This window comes from Cuculus canorus, chromosome 1 (genome assembly GCF_017976375.1).
Source record: "Cuculus canorus isolate bCucCan1 chromosome 1, bCucCan1.pri, whole genome shotgun sequence".
Classification (NCBI taxonomy): domain Eukaryota; kingdom Metazoa; phylum Chordata; class Aves; order Cuculiformes; family Cuculidae; genus Cuculus; species Cuculus canorus.
The window spans coordinates 198,346,211-198,373,551 of NC_071401.1; the positions used below are offsets into that span (position 1 = coordinate 198,346,211).

Here is a 27,341-nt window from a genome sequence, read left to right on the forward strand (position 1 = left end):
TCCAGATAATTTTATAGCTATCTGTAGACTAAAAAGTGCTTCCGTTGCTCCCTCGGCAGTTCTATTAGATTAAATCCATTAGTACACACACACACACACATTACATTTCGGGCTCTTTCTGTTTATAACATGTGATTATATTAAGATGCTATTCTTTCTTGTTGCCCATACAGATTCTACAAATTTGGATATCTTAGTTTTCCTTAGCTTAGTTTTTAAATCTTCTTTTTTATTTTACTACTACAGTAATTCATCACAGGTTCTATATTCTTGACCTTGCTGCCTCAACATACTTAATTACATTAAAGGTAACCATCTCTGCTCCTGTTCAATACTCTGAACAGCTTCACTGAGTTTTAAATGCACAAAATGGTCGTTGCCACACACTTCATTTCTGGCTTCTTCAGTTGTGATCTTGTGCTTTGTTACTAAAAATAGAGCTGCTTCCAACTACCTGAGCTGGAAAGCTAATTACAGAGCTGGTAAACAGTGCTCCTCCCTATTAAGCAAATGGCAGAATAAGGACTCTGCTAATGCACCAGGGTGCACATGGACCTGTGGATCTTTGAAATCTATCAGGTGTCATTTATTTAATCATTTGTGCCTCTTTGCTCCATGGATAAATTACTATTTAAGTAAATAGCTGTTTGACTGTTGGATCAACAAATCAGGAAGAAAAAGAACTATCAGCCAGCCCATTTTAGGAAAAAGCATTCTAGCCTAATTCTCAGCTTGCACAAATCAGAATAATTTCACTGAAGTAAACAACATATTGTTGATTTATACTAGGTAAAAGTCTAGTTCTCTTATTTCCTGCAGAAGAGGGTTATTAGAACACCGACTGTTTGTAGCAGCCTAAAGACTTTTTTGAAAATTATTTCTGTCACATACAGGCAAGAACAAACAACTGCCACTGCAAGAAAGCCCTTAAAAGTACTCTCAGCCACGTCTGCAGTACAGGAGCACATTGTCTGGAAGATATTCCCTGCTGAAAGATCTTTAGGCAGAAGTGCCTATGGAGTTTAAATACCCATTACGTTTGTTCATCCAAAACGCTTTCTGGGGCCAAGAGGGAGTACAGCCTTAAGGAATTGTAAGTACTTTTTCGAATGTAGAATATAAGAATAAAAGAAATAGGTAAAAAAATACCAGAAAGACCAATTTTAAAACTGTACTCAACATGTTAGAAAAATTTGGTGGAGGAAAAGAGTATGCCAGTAAGCATAAACTATTTGTTTTTCCTCATGTTTATGCCGTAGAACAGGTATATATTATATACAGTGCATACAGGGACAGAATTGCTATCTGAGGTTAAATACATTATTCACACAGCTTATCTGGGAGAGGAGAGGATGAACCCCCTCTTCTGTCTCCCATCTCCATTAAAAGGAAAACCAGGTTGCCCTCAGCCAAGCAAACTACCTCCTGTTGTCAGGGAAAAGCAGTTTGCTGATTTTTACCAAAAATTAAGAAGATGGAAAACTGTGGACAGAGACGAAAGTGTGTAGTATAAGGAAGAAAATGCAAAGAAGGAGCCAAAAAAAGGAGGCAAAGATAAGGAAATCAGACTACAGAAGATCAATAGTATTTCAAGCTCTTCACATTCCAAAGAGTGGAACAGAGAGAATTCTCCGGCAATAATAGAGATGGGGAGAAAAGAAACGGAGTACCAGCCTTCTCATCTTAAGCAGAAGAAACACAGACTATAAATCTGCACACTGCAAGGCTGTCCCCCATTATCACACCAAAGTCAACTCTGAAGAAGTCAATTTGCACCAGGACTTCAGTAGCTGTCACTGTAGCACTGTGTTTCACCCCTACTGACATCTTGTTTCTGTGGTATTCTGTGTATGCATAATAAAGCGGCCCTGGAGAAAGTCACGTGCATTTTCCACATTTAAAACCTAAAGAAGTGTGTGTTTGTGTGTGTGTGTATGGGTCAGGGGGTTGGACAGTGATGAAGGAATGTGTGTTTGATGGAATTCAACACACAAGAAACATTACAAGTCAATTGAATACTGGCTTCCATTCACTGATCAATCTTCCTGTGTTTTCAGGTCTTTCTTTCTGAGCTAAATGACCACAAAGACAGTAAACAACATATTTGTAAGCTAGATAAAATGTGGTTATCACAGTAGAACAAATACCTTTAGAACTATAGTATGTTCCAGACAACAATCCACAGAAAAAGCATATGAAGAGAACATCAGCAGTATTTTCTCTGCAACTTGCTATTCTCCAGACGTTAGTTCTCACCTTAAGGCAGAGCTATGGTAATATTTAACCCAAGGAGCCATTTCCAATTTATTAGTTTAGATTTCAAAGACACAAGACTGACAGCAAATTTCCTCATGTGCTACACAGACTTACATATTTAAATTATTTGCAAGCATTTTTAGGTAGTCTATTTATGTTGAGTTGAATTTGCCAAATTGATACAGCAGGTAAGGTGTGCTGCCGCCTTTCTGCTAAGCTAGTATAGTTTCCAATCTCCTTGCCAAAAAAAGAAAGAACAGAAGGGAAAAATATGGAATGTGAGGAAATTGTTGAAAGTAAGTTGCTTAATTTTTTTAAAGTTTGCCCTACTGTATTTGTCTTAGGCAATCATGGAAAAGGCATTTTCAAACTCATGTTCCTAAATGAATGAAGAAAACCTTACATTACTTACATAAAAAACCTACCTATTTCCCCAAACATATCACTCACACATCAACCTTCCTAATAAGTGCATTAACACATGCAAAAATTCCAGAGCCAGAATAAGATTGCTGGAATAAATTTACAGATATATTAAACAAGAGGGAAGGGGAATAACTAAGTATTAACAGATTCCTTCATTTGATAACTGTCTGAATCAGGGGCATTGATTACAGAAGCATATATGTTACCACAAAATACTGAAGCATATGAGAAAAATTTATCCCACGGTGGACTGAAAGTACAGTAGTTTGTTGTATTATAGTAGCACCAATTTCAAAAGAGCTCATGACCATAATTAACTATCAGTTTATCCCTCAAAAACCTAGTGACCAGCCATACCAGACTCCCTCAACCTTCCAGAAACTTGTTGCAAGTACTTTCTGACTGCAGACCAAGTTTTATGCGACACAGATATTTAATTTTAAAAGCCCTCAGATGATGAAACATTCAATTTTTTCTCAACAATTTGGAAGCTAAAAATCAGCTATGGACTGATCTCCAAAGCACGAGAAGATGGCAGGTAAGAGCCCGATAAATACACTCCATCACCTTACCTCAGCTATGTGCGGCATTGGGTTAAATCCACAGAGATTGCACACAACTTTCTTGCATTCTGTACACGTATTAAAGTTGGGGGGATCCTTAGAACCAATATTTAGTCCTGTTTTACAAAGAGGACAAGACACTTCAGGCTGGCTGGCCTTCTCTGGTTCCGACAGCCCAGCTAGTTTCTTAGCTTCAGCAGCCTGAGGCTTGCTGTCTTTAGCCAAACCAGGTTTCTTTTCTAAATCAGATCCTTTAGTAGTTAAAACACTATCCGCTTTTGATGGCTCTGATTTCTCAGTCATAAGAGGCTTGGCTTCTTTCTTTACAGGAACAGCTTTTGGAAGAGGCTGAGCCTGACCAGCCTCTTTAGGGGCTGCCTGAGAGGCTGGAGGCTGCGGTGGAGGCTGAGGCTGCTTTGCTGCAGGACCAGGTGGAGGTGGGGCTGATGTTTGAGACCCTGGCTGACCCGCTGTGGAAATTAAATTTGAGGCCTGGCTGAAGATTGAAGCTCCAAATCCAAAGAGTTTCCCAGTAACTGTTTCTTGTGGTGTTGTTGGCTGAGGCTTAGGGGCATCAGTGATGCCTCCCAGATTAAGGCTGAAACGCCTTGATTGCTCAGGAGTTTTCTGAGGCGGCTGGGGTTGAGGCACCGGCTGCGTTGGTGCTGGCTTGGGACCTGCCCCCGCTTGTGGGCCCTTGGGAGCTGGTTTGGTATCAGGTTTTGGGGCCACTTTTGTTTGTAACTTCTTAGGATCATCTTTTGTTTGTGTTGGCTCAACAGGCTTTTGAGTTTTAGCATCTGGGCGAGCCCCAGGCTGAGACACAAGCTTGGGATCTGACTTCTGCCGAGACACTTGCGGAAGAGGTTTGGAATCCGGTTTATCTGCAGTAGAATGAGTGTCCTGTGACGGTTTGGCAAGCTCTGGCTTTGGAGAATCTGTCACTTTCTGTTGAGTTGGTGGAGGTTTGGGACCTGCTGAATCCTGTTTCGGCCCTGGGGCTGCAGAGGTAGGCACAGTGTCAGTTGTTGGCTTCTGTATAGTGGATTGGTTTTGCTTATCTTCTGTCTGGGTTGGCTTGGCCTGATCAGACTTTGGAGCAGGATCTACCTGCTGAGAGATCTCAGCAGGCTCAGCACGGGGTTGCTTTGATTTTACAGGGGGAGATCCAGGCAAGGATGGTTGCTTTTTCTGTGGCAGGGTCTTTTTCGATTCTGCTATCTGTGAAGGATCAGGTTTTGGAGAAGCATCTTTCTTTTGAACTGGCTGTGGCTGGACAGGTGGTTTAGCTGTTGAAGGTGGAACAGGTGTCTTCTGTTTGGGTGGAGGTGGCTGTGGCCCAGGACCATGACCTGGTGCTAAGTCACCACCTAATGCTCTTTGCATCTGGCAGTTCAAACAGAGCCATTCCTTAATCTGCAGAAAAAAATAATTTTAAAGTTATTATAATAAGATAAGACAAAGTTAATAAAATCAACATAGCAATAGGCTATTCTAGTGTACGGCTTGTTTCAGAATTATGTGTAAAAAGGGATAAATATTACCACTATTTTGTAGTTAACATGCCCAAATGATTTTTTTGTTCTCCACACTCCTGTGATTCAAGCCCATGCTTCTAATGACCTCACATTCAGTTTATGCAGAGCTGAATATTGGAGGATAAAACTCCAGCAGAATGCAGAAATGCACTGGAATTTCATTGGACCCAGCAGTGATTAATTTATAGCAATGATTTGCCAGAATAGAGAAAAAGAGACAAATACTGCTAAAATAGTTTGACACATCAGATCTGCTGACAGAAAACAATAATCAGAATTAAAACACAGTAAATGCATAAGTACTTTTAAGCACACATCTGTCAAGCTCTTTGCACAGCTCACAGTTTTGGTAATGGTTTAAATCACAGTATTGGCAGTATCACAAGTATTGGCAGTATACATGTATCCAATGAATTAGGCGCTGAGGTGTGTTAGTGGACACCATGTATTAGACTCAAATTTTACCGCCTATTTGAGGCAAGTCTTCATCTGCAATCAGTGAGGAGCTTTGCCTAAGACCTGATGGTATTTTAAGAGTCATAATTAGGTTTACCCAAATTTCTTTATTATTAAAATAATCTAGCAAGGTAATTACTGCACACCTTTCAAAAATCATAGAATCACAATGAGCCTCTCTCTTCAACGCTGAGGAGAAGGAATAAAGCAAATAATGTATTTGCCCATGTTTCCCATTAATTTTAGTACCTAAAAAAATTAAAACATTTTTTCTGCTTCCCAAGCAGTATTACACAAGAGGGAAACTGTATTTTCTAATAAGACAGAAAAAAAAAAAAACCAATAATCCTAAGCGGTCATCCCTACCTTTGCTTTTGTACTCACAATCTGACAAAGGTTCAAACAGGCGAGAGCAGCATGTTGTCAGTAAGCAGTATGTGCTATTTTCCATATTTTACATGGCTAGCAGAAACAATATAGGGAGCAAAAATGCTATTCAACATGACACAGTCCCGTGGGCCTACACCTGCAAGTAGATACTTAAGCAGGTCATCTGCAGCTTTTCTGTTCTTTAGTCTGTGTGTGAAATGCAGGGTACCAGCTATGGCATTTTTGCATGCACCACAGCGGCAGAGGGGAACTGCAATCAGGAGGACATAGAATATAGGACTCGTGTCTTTTCAGCAAAGGGTGAAGGTTTTTGGATCCTGTTTCTCATAAAGATCTGAAATCTCTACCATAAACCATGGGATGAATCTAGAGATATTACACGCAAAGAAAGAATTTGTCTGTCTAATATCAGAGCTCACTGGAAGGAAAGAACTCTGATGTCATGGACTGAGGCAATGAACTCATTACTTTGGTGTGCTTTGCCAGCATCTTGGTTTTCCAGCAGCAAAAATTAGAAGAACAAATACACCTATACTCAGTTTGGAATATGAGTTTGCTATTACTAAAAGCTTCACAAAGATATGCCCAATTTTAGCCCCCACTGTAAGTTCAGAGTAATCAAGTTACCATTCATAATAATACTGCTTTTATCTTTCATGTTCAGTGCAACTTTTTTTAGATTTTTTTCGATTGTTTAAACAATTGTCCCATCTACTTGCAACCTATATAATAAGTGTCTGTTACCAAGACTGAAACCATCTGGAACAAAACCAGGACACATGTTTAAGCTCTGCTTTGAATTGTTAAAGGAATTAAGTTCACATCTGCACAGAGGCCTTTACCAAAGCTTACATTCAGCCTAACTCCCATATTGTTTGATTGGTGATCAGTTCCCCTATGAGTCCCCTGTCCAAGGGACAATTACTTGCAATAAGCAAATGTTAATTATGACACCTCATTTTAGATATCGGTTATCTAATTTCATAAGAAACACATTAATAACATTTCTGAATGAATTCTTAAGGGTTTGCTGAAAGGTTTAATTCTAATCAAAGATCAGACTTCAGCCACATACTCTGAACACCCATCTCAGCTATCACAGCTTGTCCAACTTTGGCAAAGCAATTAAGAATTCTTTTTTTAGGGAACTGAGCTCTCCTCTGCAGTGCAAAAAGACAGGATCCTGTAAGGAGCTCTCTGATGGGCCTAAGTGAGAAATGTCTTTTCCCACTGCCTAGAGAACTTTCACAGAGATTTAGACAATGCAGCTTTCATGGTGATTCACTGTTTCTGCTTCTTTTTTACATCCCTGCTTGCCCATTTCCTTTTTTTTTAGTGAAAGTTCTATACTCTAAAGTAAGATGAACAGATGAAACCATGGCAGTAACAGGTGCTTACCTGCTCTCACTCAGCTTCCTGAAAATCTAATTTTAAGTCACTATGACACCTTTAAGGTCCCAAAGGAATGATGCGTAGGGTAAGGTGGGGCTACAGAACAAGTAGTCTGAATAATTCTTATTAAGGTGTGCAGATTCCAACTGTATTTATAAGTATTCATGCTTGTCTTCAACATGCAGCTGGTCCAGCCTGACTCTACCATCTAACCGGAGTCCAAACAAAAGTTAATTGTATACAGTTTTTAACACAATCTTCTGCAGAATACAAAACCTTAACTCTCAAATGGCGGGGGGGGGTTATGAAAAATTCTATACCAATATATACAGACGTGCACTCTCAGTATTAATTGAAGCCTTTAAAACTTAAAATGACTTTACAACTCCTACAGCTGAACTTCAAAATGGAGAACGTAGGAAGTCTTACTTCACCATATTATTTTTTTAAATCTTTCTAGTTTAGACAAAATTTGTCCCATGCATTTTAGTGGGAGGAATTAAGTGCCAAAACCCTCAAGTCATTATAGCTTACACACATCATCTTCAGACAAATACAAAATTGCACAAACTGTGCAATGTGCTGTGTTTGGAACTACAGGAGTTCAAAATGAAGTGTGTTGTATGATGCCCTTTTGTATCAAAGACTGGCCTGTTCACTCTACTGCAGCTATGGAGAATTTCATGAACTTTAACAGGAGCAGGCTTCTGTTAAGTACAGACGCTCTTATATGTTACTACGGATGAAGTAAAACTAGCTGCTGCTGTAGACAGCTAAAATACTGGAGTTTGTCTATCCTTAAAGGTCTTCCTGGACAGCAGTTGTGTTATTTTCTAGTTTCTTTCTCTGTATTTCTCATAACACCACCTAGAATATAATGTAGAAGTTTCCAGAGCAACACCTCATTTTGCAGTCCTGCCTACTTGTAAAGTAGACTATTCCTTGATGCTGTGGACCCCAAGTGCTATATTTATACATTGATAGATAGGGGTGGTGGCTGGGTCTTATTTCTAGAAGAAATGCACATGATTTTCCTCATCCTGAGACTCATGCATTAATTTTCATGACTACAACTGTAAATTTGTCATATTTCATACAGTATTTTTGTTTAGACTTCAACTACTGAACATAGAAAGTGCTACCTTGCTTTCCAACTCACTGAAGTAGAAACTATATGCTCTTACAACAAAGTAATTAAAATATATTTTATGTATTCATCATCCATACCACATTTAAAAAAGCTTCAGAAAGACTCCATTAGTTGGGAGTATAAAATTAATTTACTCACAGTGTTTTAGTGAAAACATCAACGAACAATTACATTGAAGAAAATTATAGCACCACGTTCCATAGTTCACCTTTCTTTATTCATTCATAATGAATAAAGACTTCAATAACAAATACAAGCTACACTTCAGTCCTCCTTATCCCAAACGAAGTCAACACAAGTGGAGGCAATCTGGAGCCTATACCTTTCTGAAAAAGTGTTCAGATATGTTCTAAGTACGCAAACCCATTAAAAGCCATAGGAAAAATGTCAGAGGGTGAGTGCATCAACTGATGTACGCAATTTGTATTCCTGCTGATGATGTAGGGGAGAAAGAGAATCCATCTTGATTTTAAGACTCCATATGTACTGTAAGAAAGAGTTTTTTACTTGCATATTGAACCTATTTCATATAAAAATTACTGGCACACAATATTATTGTAGTGCTCAAGCCATTTCAACAGCCCTTTTACAGAACAGAACCACATTCTAAGGCAATGGGTCTCATTCTTATTTAGACTAGTCACCTGGTACTATAAAAAGGAATTGTAAGATATGCATACAATATCAATATCCTTTTACATGACCACAGAAATGTAAAGATTTACAGAACCTTTATACTGCCACAGATACGTAAATAGACTCTGCTGACACTGCTCAATGCTGCCCCAAAGCTTTACTCGCAAAATCAGTTTCTACTCTGAAAACACATCAGCTTATTTGGTTGTTCCTCACAATTTTAGAGAGGAGTGAGGAACCCAGATTTGGATCTTAGCATACATTTCTGCCAAGATGATGAGAGAAGTATGAAAAATAAGGCACTTGAGCTCATGATTTTATGCAGCTTCATGTAGGGCGGTAGAATATGATAAAAGACAAGAAACTGGCTCAGAAAATTACAAACAAAAAAGTAACAACTTCTGCCACAGAATAAACGGAATTACTGTGTCAACATACAATTGAAAACGTCTTCTAAAGTAGCCTGGGCAACAATAGAGACAAAGTTTTCCTTCTATGCCATCATTCCATGAATAAAATCTCATCTATTTGAAGTAATTACAATGAAACAAACACTTAACTATTGTACACAGTATGTGACTGATCCTCATTTGAGGCAAACAGATTATCACTACAAAATAAATATTTGCCTTTTATATCTGAAAGTAAGGTAACTAGGGAGTTTATCAGGGAACACTGACACAAAGTGCTCACACAAGTGATGGTAGGTTCTAGTCAGCAGCAGGATCCCCAAGTATCCATTCCACAAACTAGAGCAATGGTTACAAGTCCTGTAGCTTGATGCCAAACCAATGTTCGAGCAAACTTTTTGAACAGCCATTTTAAAAGACTATTTTTCAGATGTTACTTAGCTATCTAAAACTACTAAAAAACATTACTGGATGAATTGTGTTATGTAGTTATCACCATCTTAAAACCTCCTTCACTACCTGACTAAATTACTACTACAAAATAGCTTGCCTATGAAGTATGAGTGTTCGGGGAACTATTACTTCATAGCTGCTATAATTAGAATCATAACGCAAAATAATGAACATATAAGCTTTTGACTTTTTTTATTTTTTGAACACCAGTATTTCAGAATAACTAAAAGTTAATAGCTGAACGTGTTTAAGCTGCCTCATGCATTGGACAAGGAAAAAAGACTTTTAAACACAGCTCAGTGCACTGCATCGTGCACTGCGACAAGTGCTGATTGCTTTCATTAACTGCATCTAGGTTTAACATATTAGAAACACACGAATGATTAAAAAGAAGTAACAGCAAATCAAGAGAGCAGCAAAGAACAGGTTAACAAAGTACATCTGTGCTGCACAGAGCACAGCTGAGTGAATATCGCTGGGATTTGAAAACAGATTATGCTGTCTCGTCAGAGCAGGGCTGGGCCACGCTTCCTGCCCGGTGATTACCCAGCAAACAGCATCTCCACATCACATGGCCTAACATAGTAGTAAATTACAGTTGCTGAGCAACAGCAACACTGGCGCAGATGGCTCACTGCAGTTGACATCTTTAGCTATGCAGATTAATTTATTATTTACTTGTGTTAAAAACTGGACAGGACAGTTTTCTGGGCTAATGAGTAAATACTCCAACATATTGTAGACTATTGCTCAATTAGAATCAGAGAATCACAGAATTATAAAATAGTTAGGGTTGGAAGGGACCTTAAAGATCATCTAGTTCCAACCCCTCTGCCGTGGGCAGGGACATCCCACTAGATTAGGCTGCCCAAGGCCCCATCCAACCTGGCCTTGAACACCTCCAGGGATGGGGCATCCACAACTTCCCTGGGCAACCTCTTCCAGTGTCTCACCACTCCCATGGTGAAGAAATTCTTCCTAATGTCCAGTCTAAATCTGCCCCTCTCCAGTTTATACCCATTCCCCCGGGTCCTATCACCACAAGCCTTTATGAACCAGCTTTCCTGTAGCCCCTTCAGGTACTGGAAGGTCTCTGTAAGATCTCCTCTGAGCCTTCTCTTCTCCAGGGTGAACAAGCCCAACTCTCTCAGCCTGTCCTCGTATGCAAGGTGCTCCAGCCCTCCAATCATCTTCATAGCCATGTTCTGAACTCATTCCAACAGCTCCATATCCTTCTTACGTTGAGGATTCCAGATGAGGTCTCACAAGAGAGGAATAGAGGGGCAGAATCACTTCCCTAGCTCTGCTGGCCACGCTGCTTTTCATAGAATCATAGAATCACCAAATTGGAAAGGACCCACCAGATCATCAAGTCCAACCCCTCCTAATACTCCCTAAACCATGTCCCTAAGCACTTCATCAACCCGTTCCTTAAACACCTCCAGGGAAAGCAACTCGACCACCCCCCTGGGCAGCTCGTTCCAGTGCCCAATGACTCTTTCTGTGAATTTTTTTTTTTCTGATATCCAGCCTGAACCTCCCCTGGTGGAGCTTGAGGCAATTCCCTCTTGTCCTGTCCTCAGTCACTTGGGAGAAGAGGCCAGCTCCCTCCTCTCCACAACCTCCTTTCAGATAGTTGTAGAGAGCAATAAGGTCTCCCCTCAGCCCTTGCCATGACTTTTCAAATATCATGGAGAGGGGCTTGGCAACCACATCTGCCAATTCCCTCAGGACTCTGGGATGCATCTCACCAGGTCCCATAGACTTATATGTGTTCAGGTTCCTCAGGTGTTCATGAACCTGATCCTCCTCTACTGTGGGAGGAGGTTTACACCCCTGGTCACCATCTTGCTGTCCTATGACCCAGGAGGGGTGAGGAGAGCTGTTATCGGTGAAGACGGAGGCAAAAAAAGTTGTTAAGTACCCCAGCCTTCTCCTCATCTGTTGATACGTGATCTCCCTTTCCAACCATCAGTGCGGGTACGTTCTCTTTGACCTTCCTCTTTTAATAGATGCACCTGTAAAAGCCCTTCTTGTTGGTCTTTACTTCCCTTGCCAAGTTCAGCTCCAGCTGCACCTTGGCCTTCCTGACTTCAACCCTACACAACCGGGCAGCATCTCTATACATGTTCCAGGTTCCCTGTCTCCACTTGCACTGCCTGTGCAGTTCCCTCCTTTTTTTTAGTTTAACCAGCAGGTCTCGACTCAGCCACACCAGTCTCTTCCCTTTCCTGCCTGATTTTCTACCTACGGGGACTGAGCGCTCTTGTGCCCTGTGGAAAAGCTTCCTTAAATATTTCCCAGGTCTGTTCAACTCCTTTGTCTCAGAGGACCATGTCCCAGGAGGTCCTACCGAGTAATTCTTTGAAGAGCTGGAAGTCTGCTTTCCTGAAATTTAGTCTCCTGACTATACTCCTCACCTGTCCCATATCCCTCTGGACCTTGAATCCTACCAGTGCATGATCACTGCAGCCCAGGCTGCCTCCGATCCTAATGTCACTGATGAGTTTGCTTGTATGGGTGACTATAAGGTCCAGTATTGCTTCTCCTTGGGTGGGGGTCTCTATCAGTTGGACTAAGAAATTATCCTCAATGCACTCCAGGAGTCTCCTGGATTGCCTTCAGCTTGTCATGCTACTTTTCCAGCATATGTCAGGGTGGTTGAAGTCCCTGAGCAGGATGAGAGCTTGCGAGCGCAAAGCCTCCTGTAGCTGGAGGAAGAAGACTTCATCAGTTGTCTCTCCTTGTTCGGCTGGCCTGTAGTACACACCAACCACAAGGTTCCCCATTGGTTCTTCTGTCTTTTAATTTTGACCCACAACTTTCAACCTCTTCATGGCTACTCTTTAACAACAGCTCTTCACATTCTATCCCTTTCCTGAGATAGAGGGCAACGCCTCCACCCCTCCTGACCCGGTCTGTCCCTTATGAACAGCCTGTAGCCATCAATAGCTACATTCCAGTCGTGGGATTCATCCCATCACGTTTCCATGATGGCAAATTAAATATTGAGAAACTATTTGCCATGCACAGGTGTTTGCTTCTTTCTATGTTCTGCCCTCTTCTTATAAGGTGGGGAAAAAAAAAAAAAAAAGAGAGAGAGAAAGAAAAATACAGGTTAATACACCTAATCCTAAATGTAAAGGAGATATGTAGGCACATAGTCTTCCTCTGAGAAAGAAACAGTGTGCAGTGTGGGAGTGTGTTTAAGAACATTCCACAGAGAGAAACATTATTCTGTACTTCCATAACCTTCTATTTGAGGATCTTTATAATTTTTCCAAATGCCAATGTGGCAGTTCTGGCTAGGGGCAGAACTAAAGGAGGTAAACAAACTTCTTTTCATCACGAAAAAACGTGAACAATCCCCACTTCCATGTATGTTGCAGTGTTAACACTGGAATACCCCAAACATTCTTTGGACCAAAACAAATATTTCACACAGAAATATTTCAGACTTGGATAATTTTTAAAAGACAACAAAACAAGTGTTGTTTGAATCTGCTCTCTGATCAGTTTGAATCCAGGCTCCATCCTCTTTTACAGCTTACCTCTAGCTTGACTTCGGTGCAGATATTAAGATATCTGCTCTTGAGAAAGTTAAAAAAAAAAGCTTTGGCAGGCTTTAACCCTTGTCTTTACAACTTGTGATTATATCAGGTGATGGTCAGATTAGAGTTCTTTTCTATATTGTTTTACATTACTTATAATACCCTGAAAACCCACCCAAGTCTAAGTTTACAGTTTCAAAGCTTATTTTTCCTGGTATCCAAGACTTTAGACTTTGCAGCACATCAGTACCCACAGAGATGGCAGTTTTATTTTTGTTTATATGTCATTTCCAGTCCATGTTGCATTCTAGTTCTTGTGCACTACTGCAACACAGCAGGGTCTAAACAGGAATATTTCAATTCAATCAATAGCTTCCATTGTCATGTAATCAACAAAGACTTAACAGAGTCATTTCTATTAATTTTATTGTAAGTGTAAGCAGAACTTCTCTGCGTTCACCACAAAACTAAGTCATCTTCCTTATATGATCAGAATTTCAAATTGTTATGTATTCCTTTCCCTGTATAAGCAAATAATAATGATAATAATTGAAGAAACTTGATGCATTTCTATCTGCTTAAATTCTGTTTAGCTGCTGAAAATACTTCATGACCAAGTATTTGCTACTGTTTACAAAACTTGGAGATGCAGGATGTCAATTAAAAAAATACAAATACTGAGACTCATATTATGAGTATTTGAACTAGATCATGATACTCTTAAAATCACCAAAGATGGTGATATGATTTTACATAAAAATGGAATCAGAAAGACTAAAACTTCAAAGCTCTAGTAGCTAGAGCACAAGATCCAGAAATTTCTTAGCCCTACCAGAAGAAGAATAAACCAAAAGACATTTCCTCCAAAAACATTCCAACAACATCAAAAACCAAGAAAATATTTTCAGATTGGGTTGAAAAACCTTTCCTGCCAAATTGAAAAAAACCAAACCATAGATCCAGTAAAATGTCCTACTTGATCTGAAATTACACATTCCACTTTGGGAGATCAAAACCTTTTTTTTCTGCTCCTCTTTTTCAATTAGGATTAAGGCAACTTTGATACAGGTACATTGTTTCAAAAACAATCAGAACCAAAAAAATATTTCTTAGAACTCACTTTGTCTCCACCTAGAAGAGCTTTTGGCAAATAAACAAAAGCCTTCATCGATACATATCTTCACATTCTCCAAATGTGAATGAACTTTCCAGCAACTATCTAAGTAAAAATTTATACCTGGATCCAAGACTAATTTTAGATGGTCTTTCAAAAGCATATCAAAACAGACTGACATAGATAAAATGCCTGAAAAATAATCCCTCCTAAAAGCTACGTGGGAGACAGGCATTCACATATGCACACATATTCATCACGGCCAGGTTCATGGAGTAGAGGTTTCATATACCCAAGTTTCCAACGTTAACAGCCTTAACACTGCACTTGATGATCAAATTTACAGATATCCACCATAAAGAATGTAAAGGTATCTTTTTAGAGTTTAAACTAGTGTTCAGTCCACGTTGCATGTATCTTCCAGTAACTATTTCACAGGGGATGAAAATTTAGTCCATCTATTGAGCGTAAGCACTGATCATTTAGATTTAACTACAGTAGATCAATGCTTTTTGCTTAGCTTTATCAAAAACTAAATATAAGAATTTAATAAGATGGACAGTTCTTCAGATGTCTTTGCTCATTTTCAGAAAGCCTACTCCTATTCACATGATCTAGAGGACTGAATCTTTTTTTAAGAAATGACGGTTTCTGTTGCTAATGCTTCAGGGGACTGGTTTTGGCAAAATAAAATTTAAAAACAATGTGAAAAGTAAAACACCACGTAATAAAATAAATATGCACCTGCTACAAGGTTCTGATCTATGTGAAAGGAAAATGGAACAGACTACTAGTCATCAAACCTGTTCATATTTTTTTTTCCATTACTTTATGCAACTGTTGCTAGGCAGGCATGTGCCATGGTGATGAGTGGAGTGTGAATACCTACACTGATTAGAGAGACATATGTTACTGCACAGATTATGTATGGTGTGTTTTCTCTCTAGATTGCCATACAAAACCAAAATACTATCTTTTTCCCAAGGGGACCACAATGTCAGATGGTTCAGAAAATAGTTCAAGGTGTCTGACCTTGTGGCAGTACAGGTATCACTTTCTGCTCTTAGTTACACAGTTCTCTAGTGAGTTAAAACAGACAGAATAGATGTATTTCTGCAATTTAAATAGAGGTTTTAAAAAAAAGAAATAATTTTTAAAAGTCCACACTTTTTATAATGGTTTTATAATGCATGCAATCTACTTCTTGAGCCAGTTTATAAAGCCTGCTATATTCCTTCCAGAATCTGCTAGAAACACAGAATACAGAAATTTAGAAAGATCTATATTGGGAAAAGTAATACACTGTATTAGTCATGAAGACTATAACAACTATTAGTTAAGAACTCTTTTCACTCTCTCCACATCTAATTAGAAATTATTTCTTTCCAATCAGTAATGTGTTTTAATATAAGCAAAAAAACAAGTGGCTATGGAGAGCTTGGGAAAGGCACAACACAGGATTACAGAATTATGAAACTTGGCAAAAAAAACAGCAGAAGTCAAAGTATAACAAAAAAGGTGAAGATATAGTCAGTAAGTGCATGGGTAAGAGACAAAGACTTTTGTCAGTAACGCTTTAGGAGAACTTAAAATAAGAGAAGGCAAAAGAAAAAAACTTGCACTATAATCAAGAAAACTGACCCTCAAGGAACAAACCATGGTTTTCATGCTAGATAGGAATAAATGTGTAAACTATTGTAAAGGAGGAATCAGAAACTTTTGTTAATAGTCTAAATATTTAAAGGAAAGGGAAACTAGAGGGGAAGTTTGATAATAACTCAAGTGGGAACCTTTGCAGCTGAAATAAGCCATATTTCCGTATGTGCCAGGGCAGGCCCTATTACTCTGCTCCAGATGTTCAGTAGTAAAGTCAGATGAGACTTTTGTTGCACTTCACTGTGGATTGGAGCAGGACATCCGCAATGAAGTTTCAGCAAGACAGCTGGTGGTGCAAAGCCGAGCAAATGAGAAAAGTCTGTGTGGGAGTCAGGAGATTGGAACTAATCGCAGAATGAATTAGATGTCCAATACCTTCATTTACTTAAATGATTCCATCATGAAATAAATGCATATCCCACATTTATTTCAATGTGTAATATGAAATTCAAATCTGCTTTTACATATGTATGCAATCAGTTAGTCTTAAACGCAGCTGTATTTATTACCTCAATTTCACATATATTGAGTACCTACTCCAAAAAACAGTATTTATTCACGGAATTTCCAAATTCTTTGAGACCTTACATAAACACTCTCTCTCTCAAAACACATTTCATTTGAACATATCAAAGTTGTTACCATTTCCATGGGAAATTTGGAGTTTTTAAAGGAAGATAAACTCGGAGCTCCAAGAGACTTCAGGAACACACCAATGAAATAAACAAATCGGCACCCACAAAAAAAATGTACTAAATTTTGGTCTAAAAACATTCTGTTAGAACTTGAACGTAAAGTTTCTTACAAAAGTTCCTCCAACTTCAACATCAATGTACGACCTTTCTTGTCTGTTAAACATAAATATATCTTTCTTTACCTCAAACTGTCCAAAATTAAATGCTTTATGACCTTTCTTCAAATGGACCTTGACAATATAATCTTTGAGCACCTGGTCAGTTGCAGACACTCTGAAATTTCTGCACACAGCTCTTCAAGTCAATTTTTTTCCCATTCAAGCATTAATGCCAACTATCTCAATCATAAATTTCCCTAAACTCCAATAAGTGTATACTCCTAAATGATGCAATGTGCTAGCAATGGTTACTGTAATTTGCCTTTTAGGTTTAAATTTGAAATTTTAACAACAAATCAATAAATACTTGCTGTATGCAAAACCCCTACTGTTTGTTAGCAGGCACCCATTTAAAATTATCATTAATAAGCATGCACACTGGAAAGAAATCTAATGGCTAGCACTGTTTTTAAAACATTGTAGAAATGAGGAAACAGGTTGTCCAGAGAGACAGTGGAGAGTCCATCCTTGCAGATATTAAAAAATGGCTATGAGCAACCTGCTGTAGGCGATTCTGCTTTATGCAGATGGTTGGATTACACAATCTCCATAGTACCCTTTCATCCTCAGCAATTCTTTGATTCCAATTTAAACCTGAGGATATTATTTGTCAGATCCAGCATATAGTAGCAGTCAGTACTTCTTCCTAACAGCGTCTCTGACCAGCTAAACTAATAGAAAAACAAGACAAACATACCCCTTCTGGCTATTTATCACTAGTTAGTCTTCAGTGCCAAGTCCGCTATACTTGAATTTCTATAAATTGATAGAAGTGTTCATACTGAAAACAAACCCAACTACATTGAAAATTTAAAATTAGCATATCAGGATGTACAAGAAGCTGTTCAAGTAATAAGAAGAGATCAGACATTCATATGAAGCCTTATTCTCAGGCAGAGCAAGTGAAGAACATGGATATGTATAAGCACATAAATCAAGTCACCACAAAAAGCAGATTAAAATAAATTCAAATGAAGTCCCAATACTACTTTCTATGACATTTCTGTGTTCTATAATTACAGCAAAAATATTGATCAATGTTAGAAATAGTCAGAGATCTCTTTCTTAGCATCCCACAAGAATGAAATAACCTGAGTACCACCAAGTCAAAACTCATGACTCTGATTACCTGCTAGTGATAGCAAAATCCAACCTACATCATTTTCCAAAACAAACACCAGGGCTATGAAGAGTCATTTTCATATTTTTTTGCTTAGTTAGTTCTTATAGAAGCAATTTTTGCTTATTTATAAACATATTAGCACATGGTGGTTGTGGGCAGATTATAAACACAGACAGTGAGTACTTAAAATCAAGCAAAATGGCAGAAAAGCCACACAGAAGTTCTTCCATCTTTATACGAAAAAACCAACGTACAACAGAGAACCTCTACCTTCTTTTTTCCCCAATATCAGCCCCTCTTACTTGTAAGCAGTTTTCCCAAATAGCATCATTTTCACTGAACTTAAAGCCTTAAGTGATCGTGATGATGTTTCAGCGTACGGAAGGTAAACTTAATTTTGTGCTCTGGTAGCAAACATCAGTTTAGAAACTACTCACCTCTGTTATGTGAGGATTAGGATTGAATCCACACAGGCTGCAGACTACAGTATGACACTGCGTGCAGGTGTTGTAATTGGCCTTTTCTGGAGCATGCAGCAGCAGTTCAGTGGTTGTACAAAGAGGACAGAAGGTTTTCTTTGGGGCAGACTCAGGAGGTTGAGTTGCACCAGCTTGCTTTTGCTGTGAGGGTTTTTCAGGCTCTGGTTGCTGACCTGGTGGTTTTGTAAATCCTGGTTGTTGTGCTGGAGGCTTTGTGGCCCCTGCAGTCTGAGAAGATGGTTTTGTAGGCCCTGCCTGTGGCTGCACTTGTTTCACAGGACCCGTTTGCTGTGGAGGTGGCTTTCCAGGTCCAGGCTGCAATGGTTGTTTTGTGGGTCCTGTTTGCTGAGCAGATGGCTTTTCAGGTCCAGGTTGCTGAGAAGGCTGTTTTGGAGGCCCTGCTTGCTGGGAAGATGGCTTTGCAGGACCACCTTGTCGTGCTGGCTGTTGAGATGCTTGTTTTACAGGTCCTGGCTGCTGTGATGATGGTTTTGTAGGTGGTGGTGCTTGGGATGACGTTCTAGCACTGTCTGATTGCTGTGGTGATGGTTTTGTTGGGCCTGATGAAGGTTTTGCAGAAGCTTGAACAGGCTTCGTTGGTTCTGACTGTTGGGGCTGAGATTTCTGTGGTCCTCGTGGCTGGGCTGGTTGTCTTGCTTGCTCTTGCTTAGAGTCTGCCGGATGACCAGGGCTTGGTTTCTGAGCTTGCTTTGGTTCCCCAGGCTGCTGCTGCTGAGGCACTGGTTTGGAAGACTCTGTTTGCTGGGGGGTAGGTCTGACAGGTCCTTGTTGTTGAACAGCTGATTTTGGAGACTGCTGTTGAGCTGGATGCTTTGCAGGGCCCCTCTGCTCCTCAGGTTTCCCTTGCTCTTTCTGGGTAGCTTTTTGTTTCTTACCAGCTTCTTCATGGGCTGCATCTGAATCTGATATCAAATCAAAAGGATTGAATTTGTTCACAACTGAAGTGACCGCACTCAGTGGATTGGCTTCCGAGAGAAAACTGGGCATCATACTTGGTTTCTGATCTTCTTTAAAGTCAGTCCTGGATTTTGATTCCCTTAGGCTAATAGAAGAAGGGCTCCGTCCAGGTGCCCGTTGTTCTGTCTTCAGCACATCTACTGTTCTGCTTTTACTTAAACTTGGTGGTCCTGGATCTGGAGGCTTACCTGGTTGCCTGGGATGCCGGCTTGTATCGAGCTCAGGATGTCTGTGGACAGAAAATATAATAAAATTAAAATAACGTCGAGTAACAGAAAAATGAGATAAAATAAGATGTACCTGTGACCCTGGAAGTGCTATAGTAACAGTGTGAAGTTTCTCAGCAAAAACAAAGCTTACAACATATATAAAGGCTTACACAAGTATTCAGACATAGACTGATTTATTATTTAGAAAATAATCCCATAGAACAACAGTGTTTAAACAGACAATTTTCTCTTCAGAAATCTGAAGAACTGACAGATACAACTTCCTATTTTACCTATATCCAAATGACTAACTCTCCACTCTACCCCTTGGGGTACAAACATGGGGAGACAGAGAAGAATAAAAGAAACAGACATGTCAGAAAATTAAGAGATCACATAACAGCCATAAAAGAAAAAACACTGCACTATATGAAATGTTTATGTATTTCTGTTTTGGCTATTTGCACAAAATTTTGATATATTTAAAATTCAGTGTGCAGCAGGGAATTTAAAACCCTAAAATCCAGGTAGGTTAAGGTTGTGCTTCTCTTTAAACTATTTAATTTGCCTACTATCACTCAAAAATTATAATTTTCAATTGGATAAAACAGATGTAATTTCACAGAATTAGTCCTGAAGCTTCTTTTACTATTATTTTTAAATAGTACTATAGAGCTTCCTCCCAGCATCATCCAAAGAATTCACACTGCCCAAAAATAAAAACAAAATCTCCCATTAAACAGGGATTTTTCCTAATTCTCTAAAAACAACATTTTGCTGTGTTTCCTTATAGGAGAAAATAAAACTGACTTTTGGTAGGAACCAAAGTCAAGATCATGCTTGCATATGTGGTGTAGTATACTACTTGTTGCTATAGTGAGCTACAGTTGGAAGAAATAATACTGTAATCAATGCTATTGCTACAAGACATAGTAAAATATTGTATTCAGTGCTATCACCATGCTTTTGTTGGAAGATACAACATTTTCTTCAGTGCCACAACAGTGCTGAAAATATAAAATTCTCAGTTTTCACTTTGAGATCCAGCTAACTGTGATCTTGTTTTTCCAGACATGACATTCCTTCTTGAGCATTCAGGATCAAAATAAACAACCACTCATTACATTTAACTTTATTCCTCAACTTAATAAAAAAATAAATAAATAAATTCACAATTCTGTTTAGCGTTTTATCAAAAGTCTCTGGAATCATATATAATAGACACATTCAAAAATATATTTTACACTGTTAATGTCACCATGGGTTTACTACTATTTCTGATTAACAATTAGAGTTTTCATTACATACCCAGCAATGGTAATATAGAAGCCAAGAGTTAGTCATTTCTGTTCTTGAACTCCTTGCAACATATGCTTTTCCCACAACCTTGTTTCTGACATTTTTGTAAATTAAGAATTTCCATGTGATGTGCTTAAGAACAAACTATTTCCAGTCTTCCATAACTCCATTTATCCTTCCACATTCTTGTAAAATTGGCCATAATTCTGAGAAGTTTACAACCTTAAAGTGGAACCCAACAAAGTGAGCACATGTGTTTCCATTGACATCAGTGAACACTGATTAAGCCATTATTCAAAAATAAGTTAATTCAGAAAGGCCCAATGATAACCTAATTTATCCAAATATTTGGTATTTTTGCTTGTTAAAAGAACAATTTTTTTGCTTTCATTAGCAACTCGGTAGGTCTACCTGGAGTTCTGTTTCTTGCTATTTAGATAAGCACTCCAGGTTTACCCAAGGAGGTAATGCTCACTAAGCGAAATCATTTCAATGTGTCTTTTTGTGGTAGTCTGGTATACTTCCAGCATTTATTCTTGCAAGCGTTCAAAACGTTGAAAGGCTTCATTTAACAATGCTAAGAGTGACGAGGAAAAATGAAAAGAATGAATGGTACTATGAAAACTCAGGTCAGGAAACAGGGTACCATGCCCAAACCTTACAGTGTGAGGATGGAAGAAAAAACCAAACTGCTTTTAGAAATTCAACTTGACAGGAATTAAGTGCATTAAGAATAACTGTGGATCCCAACTGGAACACAGTTCTCCAGCTTTCATTTTTATCAAAATAAATTTATGCTCCATAAATTTCTACCTGATAAATTGCCCCGTCCCTGGAGGTGTTCAAGGCCAGGTTGGACGGGGCCTCGAGCAGGCTAATTTAGTGGGATGTCCCTGCCCATGACAGAGGGATTAGAACTAAATGATCTTTAAGGTCCCTTCCAACCCAAAACATTCTATGATCAGATGTCAGGACTTGAAAAACCCATGGATCTAGGAAATAAAAAACCCAAGTGATTCTTAAAGGCTGCTGGTGTGTTCTGAACATCAGACTTGTCTTGCCGTTATACATAACAGTGTTTCTAAGCAATGGAGACAGAGCATGGTTAACAAGTGAAAGAAAGCTTTGAAAAGACAAGCTTCTTGAGAAACGTTACTTCTGTGAAATGCCAGGACTTGCTCCATTTAGCTTTAGGTAGATGGAAGTTAAAGCCTTCTTTTCTAGAACAATTTTACAACCAGCCACATACTGACACTGAATGTTTTAAATAAAGTCTGGAGAATCAGAAATCCTCAAAAAAAAAAAAAAGGTCTTGTCATTATTTGACAAAAATGTTATTTTTAAACCTTTAAAACAACACTGGAATACTCATGATTAAAAGGTTTTCTATCCAGACTCAACAAGAAAAAATCATTTAGTCCTCCCTCACCTAATTCTTTCCCTTGTGTTGCTATGTTTCTCTTCACTTTGGCCTTGATGCAGAGCTCAACTTTATCCATTTACGGGAATATTACAGCCAATTCAAAGCTTATTTTGGAGTCAAGAAAAGATTTAACAGAGACTACCAGTCCAGTTCTTGAATGCCATAATTATAAAAACGTATGAACAGTAGGCATGTATTTTTCCCCTTCATCAGTCTAAACAGCTTCAGAGAGAAGTGCAAGAACCACATAATCCCAAGACAGATAGATCTTTCCATATCTACAAACAAGAAATGCATCATCTTATGCACAGCCCTGGTGGCTCATTTTTGTTTAAGTCAATAGAGTGATGGCATTAACAAAAATACCTATTTCTTGCAGAAAATACACCATAAACATACTTTAGAAATGTGACACTCAAAAAAAAAACCAAAAAAAAACCCCCAAAAGACCCAGTTGCATTAGATGGTTCATATATTCAGTTTGGTCATCTAATTCTTTCAGATTATGTGGAATAATTCCTCAGCAAGTGGGCACTGACACAGTTACAGAGTTTTTCAATGAGGCTAGAACAACTGGAACTTGCTTACAAATTGAGCGTGTATGATTCCGCTAAAACTCCTAAGCATGAGTTTTCTGATGGCAGGTAACTGAAATAGGATAGAATTATTTTCCCAGGTGCTAGCATCCCAAACTCCGACTGGAACAGAGAATACAATGTTCAAAGAAAAAGGAATTAAAAGGTACATTTGATTTAGGCAGGTCACTTTAGGTGCTCTACATTTAACTGCTTATATTAAAATGCATAATAAATATTAATTGCGTTTATTTAGTTATCGCATTTTTGAAGACTTAAGAGCTCAAAGCCTGTACAAGTCCTAGAAGCCGTAGCATATTTTATAGTGGTAAAGGTGTAACTATTATACTGATGAATACATTACTTACTATTTAAAAGCCTGTCGTTTCAAAAATTGTTACATCAATCATAAGGAACTTGTACACTTCAAGACTTCGGTTACTTTGTGAGGGGAATGAAAGTAAGGTAAGAATGGATAACAGCTGATGTTATACTGGAAATCACAGATGAAAAATCCAGTTATCAACATGAAAAACACTAACAGACAATGTAATCGGGACACTGTCACAAAGCAAGGCTATATGAACTGGAAACCAGAATTCTTCTTTGGATCACCATTTTACTCATTTAAAAACTGTTGAGAACAACAGCTGTAGAGCATCAGTTAAGAGGTATTTTCCACATCCAATTTCTTTGGCCACAGAGACTATAAAAAGCTTGAAGCTACAGAATATGAGTCTCAGCAGGCTAGTTCATTACTTAAGTTGAAGTCTGGAAGAGGCTGATCCTTTGTCCTTAGAAGAGTCTTACTCCAAGGATTTGGATCAAGTTGTTAATAATTATTCCCATCACTCTTGGTAGATTTCGATAGAAAAGAGGCAGGCAAGAGCAAGTACAGCCACAGAAGCAAAGACTGGTAGTAACCTCATTAAAGCATGACAGGCACAAAACCACTATGATGGGAACTGCTACAACCCCACAAGAAAAGCTAGTTTATAGGTTATTGCACTGAATGTTAAAATGCCAACTTTGACTAAAAGTTAAAACTCTGTGAGTCACTAATACAGAGCACCTTCATTTTAAATGGAGAATGGAAGTACAGTACACTAAGACCAAAGTAGTGTCTGACAGCATAAATACAGGAAAGCAGCCATTTATCAATGCAGAAATATTCACATTGCAATAAGTTTAGCCTATTCTAAAATCTTCCAAGTACATTTATCTTGCTTTTCACTGGAACATTAGTATGAAACAATAAACTTTTAAAGCCTTTGTGTCTTTGCTCATAGACTGCTACACAAAAAGGAAATTAGAGCTTAGTGTCACAGAACTAATCAACAGGATTTTTTTTTTCCATTAATATCTATAGAGTCCTGAACTGAATGGGAAATTATATTTTACACAGTGTTAACACCTGTTTAATAATCATGCAAGATATAAAATAGAAGGACTTGACATCCAGTTGCTTTTTTAAAAAAAAGGAAAACCATCATCTCAGGCATAATCCCAGTGTCTTCAGTAGTTTGCCCGAAGATGAATTTTGTCCCCCTCTCTTTGCTTCTCTTCTTTTAGAATTCACTTATATAAACCTTATATTATATAAACGCAATATGCATCTATCTAGGCTGAGATCAATACACAAGAACTGTGTTGAACAATCCCTCGAGGAAGCTCCTTTCAGCACCCTCCTCCAAGGCAAACAACACACCCAGCCCCGCAGACGGAGAGCGTGGGGTGATGAGAGGGGGGAAGAGGGAGAGTTCAGGACCGTGGACAGGGGCAGCGGGCGAGTTCAGGACCGTGGACAGGGCAGCATGCCCCGCACCGCGGGGCCAGCTGGGCCGGGCGCGGAACGGGCTTGTTGCACGGACGGCAGTCAATCTGCTGAGAGGCAGAGAAAGGAGGGACAAGGAAATGGCCCTAGCCTTTGCAGATGCACAGCGAGGTAAAGCCACCACTGCCCACAATACCGAATCCCGTGGCAATCAATCTAATCCATTATTTCTCCTCCCTTTCCAACAAATAAGGCAAAAAAAAAAAAAAAAATCCAGGGGAAAAAATCAAGGAGGAAAGGCAGCCTCAAACAGACCTCCTCAATCCATGACTATTTAATGAAGCCAAATGATAGTTGTACAGCTGAAGAACTGGCAGAGTAATGGCTAGCAAACACATTATGCCCAGAAGCTTTGAAGGATTCAACGAGAATCTCTCCAGGAGCAGCTTGCAGAGCCCATCAGCCCTGAAGAGAGCTCCCCTGGCTGCTACCTGGGCTGCAGGGCACTCCAGATCCGTGAGGCACACACACAGAGACAAAACCGAAACGTGTGCCAACCTCTCCCCTCCCTGGGCACAGAAACTACCCATGCGAAGAGAGAGGACTGAGCCCCCCAGGACCGAGGATCGTCATTATTATTAGAAACCACCGGAGTGGGAAGAGCTGGAGAGTGCAGCCTCCATCCTACTCGTGCAGCCGCTCCCTTCCCTCCCTCAGCAGCAAAGCGCAACGCTCGCTGCGGCGGGCCCGGATCGTGCTGCGACTCGCCCCCCGCCCCACCGCGAGGGGATGGACGGAGGAGGAAGGGAACAGCGGGAGAAGGGAGAATTTTCCGTGCGTGCCTTTGCATGGGAGGCGGCTCCGCGCCGGCGAGGTTCCCTCTGGGCAGCCCCTGCGCCCTTGACATGACAGCGGCGATTTGCCTCCTCTCCTCCTCGCTCAGCCGGCTCAGGTCTGCCTCCACCCCGGCCGGGACCAGGCGCTGCCCGGGGGCCGCGGGGCCGCCGCCATCCCCGCCTGCCGCCGCCCCTTCGGGTAAGGCGCCCAGCCCTTCGCCTCCTTCCAGGCTCGCTTCGTTGCCCATGGCCGCGGCTGCCCGCTCGCCGCCTCTTCCCCGGGGCGCAGAGCAGGCAGGGGGGCGCGGCCCCGCTGCGCGGCGGGATGCTCAGCGCTCCGTAGCGGCCGCCACCGCGGCCCCCGCCGGGGCCGGGCTCGCCGCTGCTGCCGCTGCTGCTGTCGGGGAGGAGCGGCGCCGCCAGCCGCCCGCCCGCCGTGCTGCTCCGAACGGCGCGGCGCATGCTCCGCGCGGGCAGCGTCCCCCCCCCCCCCCCGCCCCGGCCCCGCCCCCCACCGGGCTTTAAAGGCACCGCGAGCACCAGCAACGACCGCGGCCAGCGCACCGCGGGAGAGGGGGCGGAGGGGTGCGAGCTGGCTCTGCCCTCCGCTCCCCGGGGCTGCCTCCCTCTCTTCGGCCTTCGTCGGCAAATACATGTGTGCTCAGGGGCAGCCAAAGCTCGGTGGAGCTAGGCTACCCCCAGAGCTCGGTGGAGCTTGGCCTCCCCCAGAGCTCCATGGAGCTTAGCTTTCCCCAATGTCGGTGGAGCTTAGCTTCCCACAAAGCACGATGGAGCTTCTCATTATAAGAAAGATATTGAGGTCCTGCAGCGTGTTTAAAGAAGAGCAACAAGACTGGTGAAGGGACTGGAGAACAAGTCTTAATGATGAGTGGCTGAGGGAACTGGGATTGTTCAGCCTAGAGAAGAGGAGGCTGATGGATCACTGTCTACAACTAGCTGAAAGGAGGTTGTAGAGAGGTGGGTGTTGGTCTCTTCTCCCAAGTAAGAGGTGATAGGATGAGAGGGAATGGCCTCAAGTTGTGTCAGAGGAGGTTCAGGTTGGACATTAGGAAAATTATTTTCACAGAAAGAGTTATCAAACACTGGAACAGGTTGCCCAGGGAGGTGGTTGAGTCTCCGTCCCTGGAGGTATTTAAAAGATAGGCAGATGAAGTGCTTAGGGATATCATTTAGTAGCTGACAGGTGTGGTCGGGCTTGGTGTTCTCAAAGGTCTTTTCCAAACAAGTGATTCTAGGATTCTATGAGACTGGAAAGCACATCTGGAGGACATCCATCCAAGCAACCCCCTCAGAGCTGTGCCAATGCGGTCAGGTTTTCGGGGCCATGCACAGATGAGTTTTGAATGTCTCTATGAATGGAGATTTCACAGCCCCTCTGGGATGGAAAGGGCCAACCCTTCACAGTGGATAACTCTCTTCAGGACAACTCTACACGTCTCACTCTCCTTGGGGGAAAATCTATGGGGGTAGCGATAGGGTTAGGGTATGGAACTGTGTATAGTTAGTGGTCATAACCCTTGTGGGCCCCTATCCCAGTATTTGACCACCTTTGTGATGACTGACTCTAGTATGTCAATGTCGTTCCAGGACTGATGGGCCCCAAACTGGACTCAGTACTCCTAATGTAGTCTCAAAACTGCTGATATATTAAGAAGAATCACCTTCTTTAACCTGCTGGCCACACTTGAGGCAGCACAGCCTGATCTGCCATTGGCATTTTTCTTCACAACAACATACTGCTGAAACATGTTCACCCTCTCATCTATTAGGAAATTTTCTG

The 27,341-nt window shown here is 40.5% G+C and overlaps 1 protein-coding gene across 1 annotated transcript in view; it reads right to left on the reverse strand.

The window, feature by feature from the left end:
* Positions 1–25,803, reverse strand: part of PCLO (piccolo presynaptic cytomatrix protein) — a 362,471-nt gene extending 336,668 nt beyond the window's left edge. Inside the window, exons 1-3 of the mRNA XM_054056434.1 lie at positions 25,547–25,803; positions 18,405–19,653; positions 3,255–4,661 (exon numbers count right to left, since the gene is read on the reverse strand). Coding sequence (XP_053912409.1) covers positions 3,255–4,661; positions 18,405–19,653; positions 25,547–25,788 — 2,898 coding nt within the window. The 5' untranslated portion in view covers positions 25,789–25,803. The remainder of the gene's footprint in view (positions 1–3,254; positions 4,662–18,404; positions 19,654–25,546) is intronic.
* Between the last annotated feature and the right edge of the window lie 1,538 nt (positions 25,804–27,341).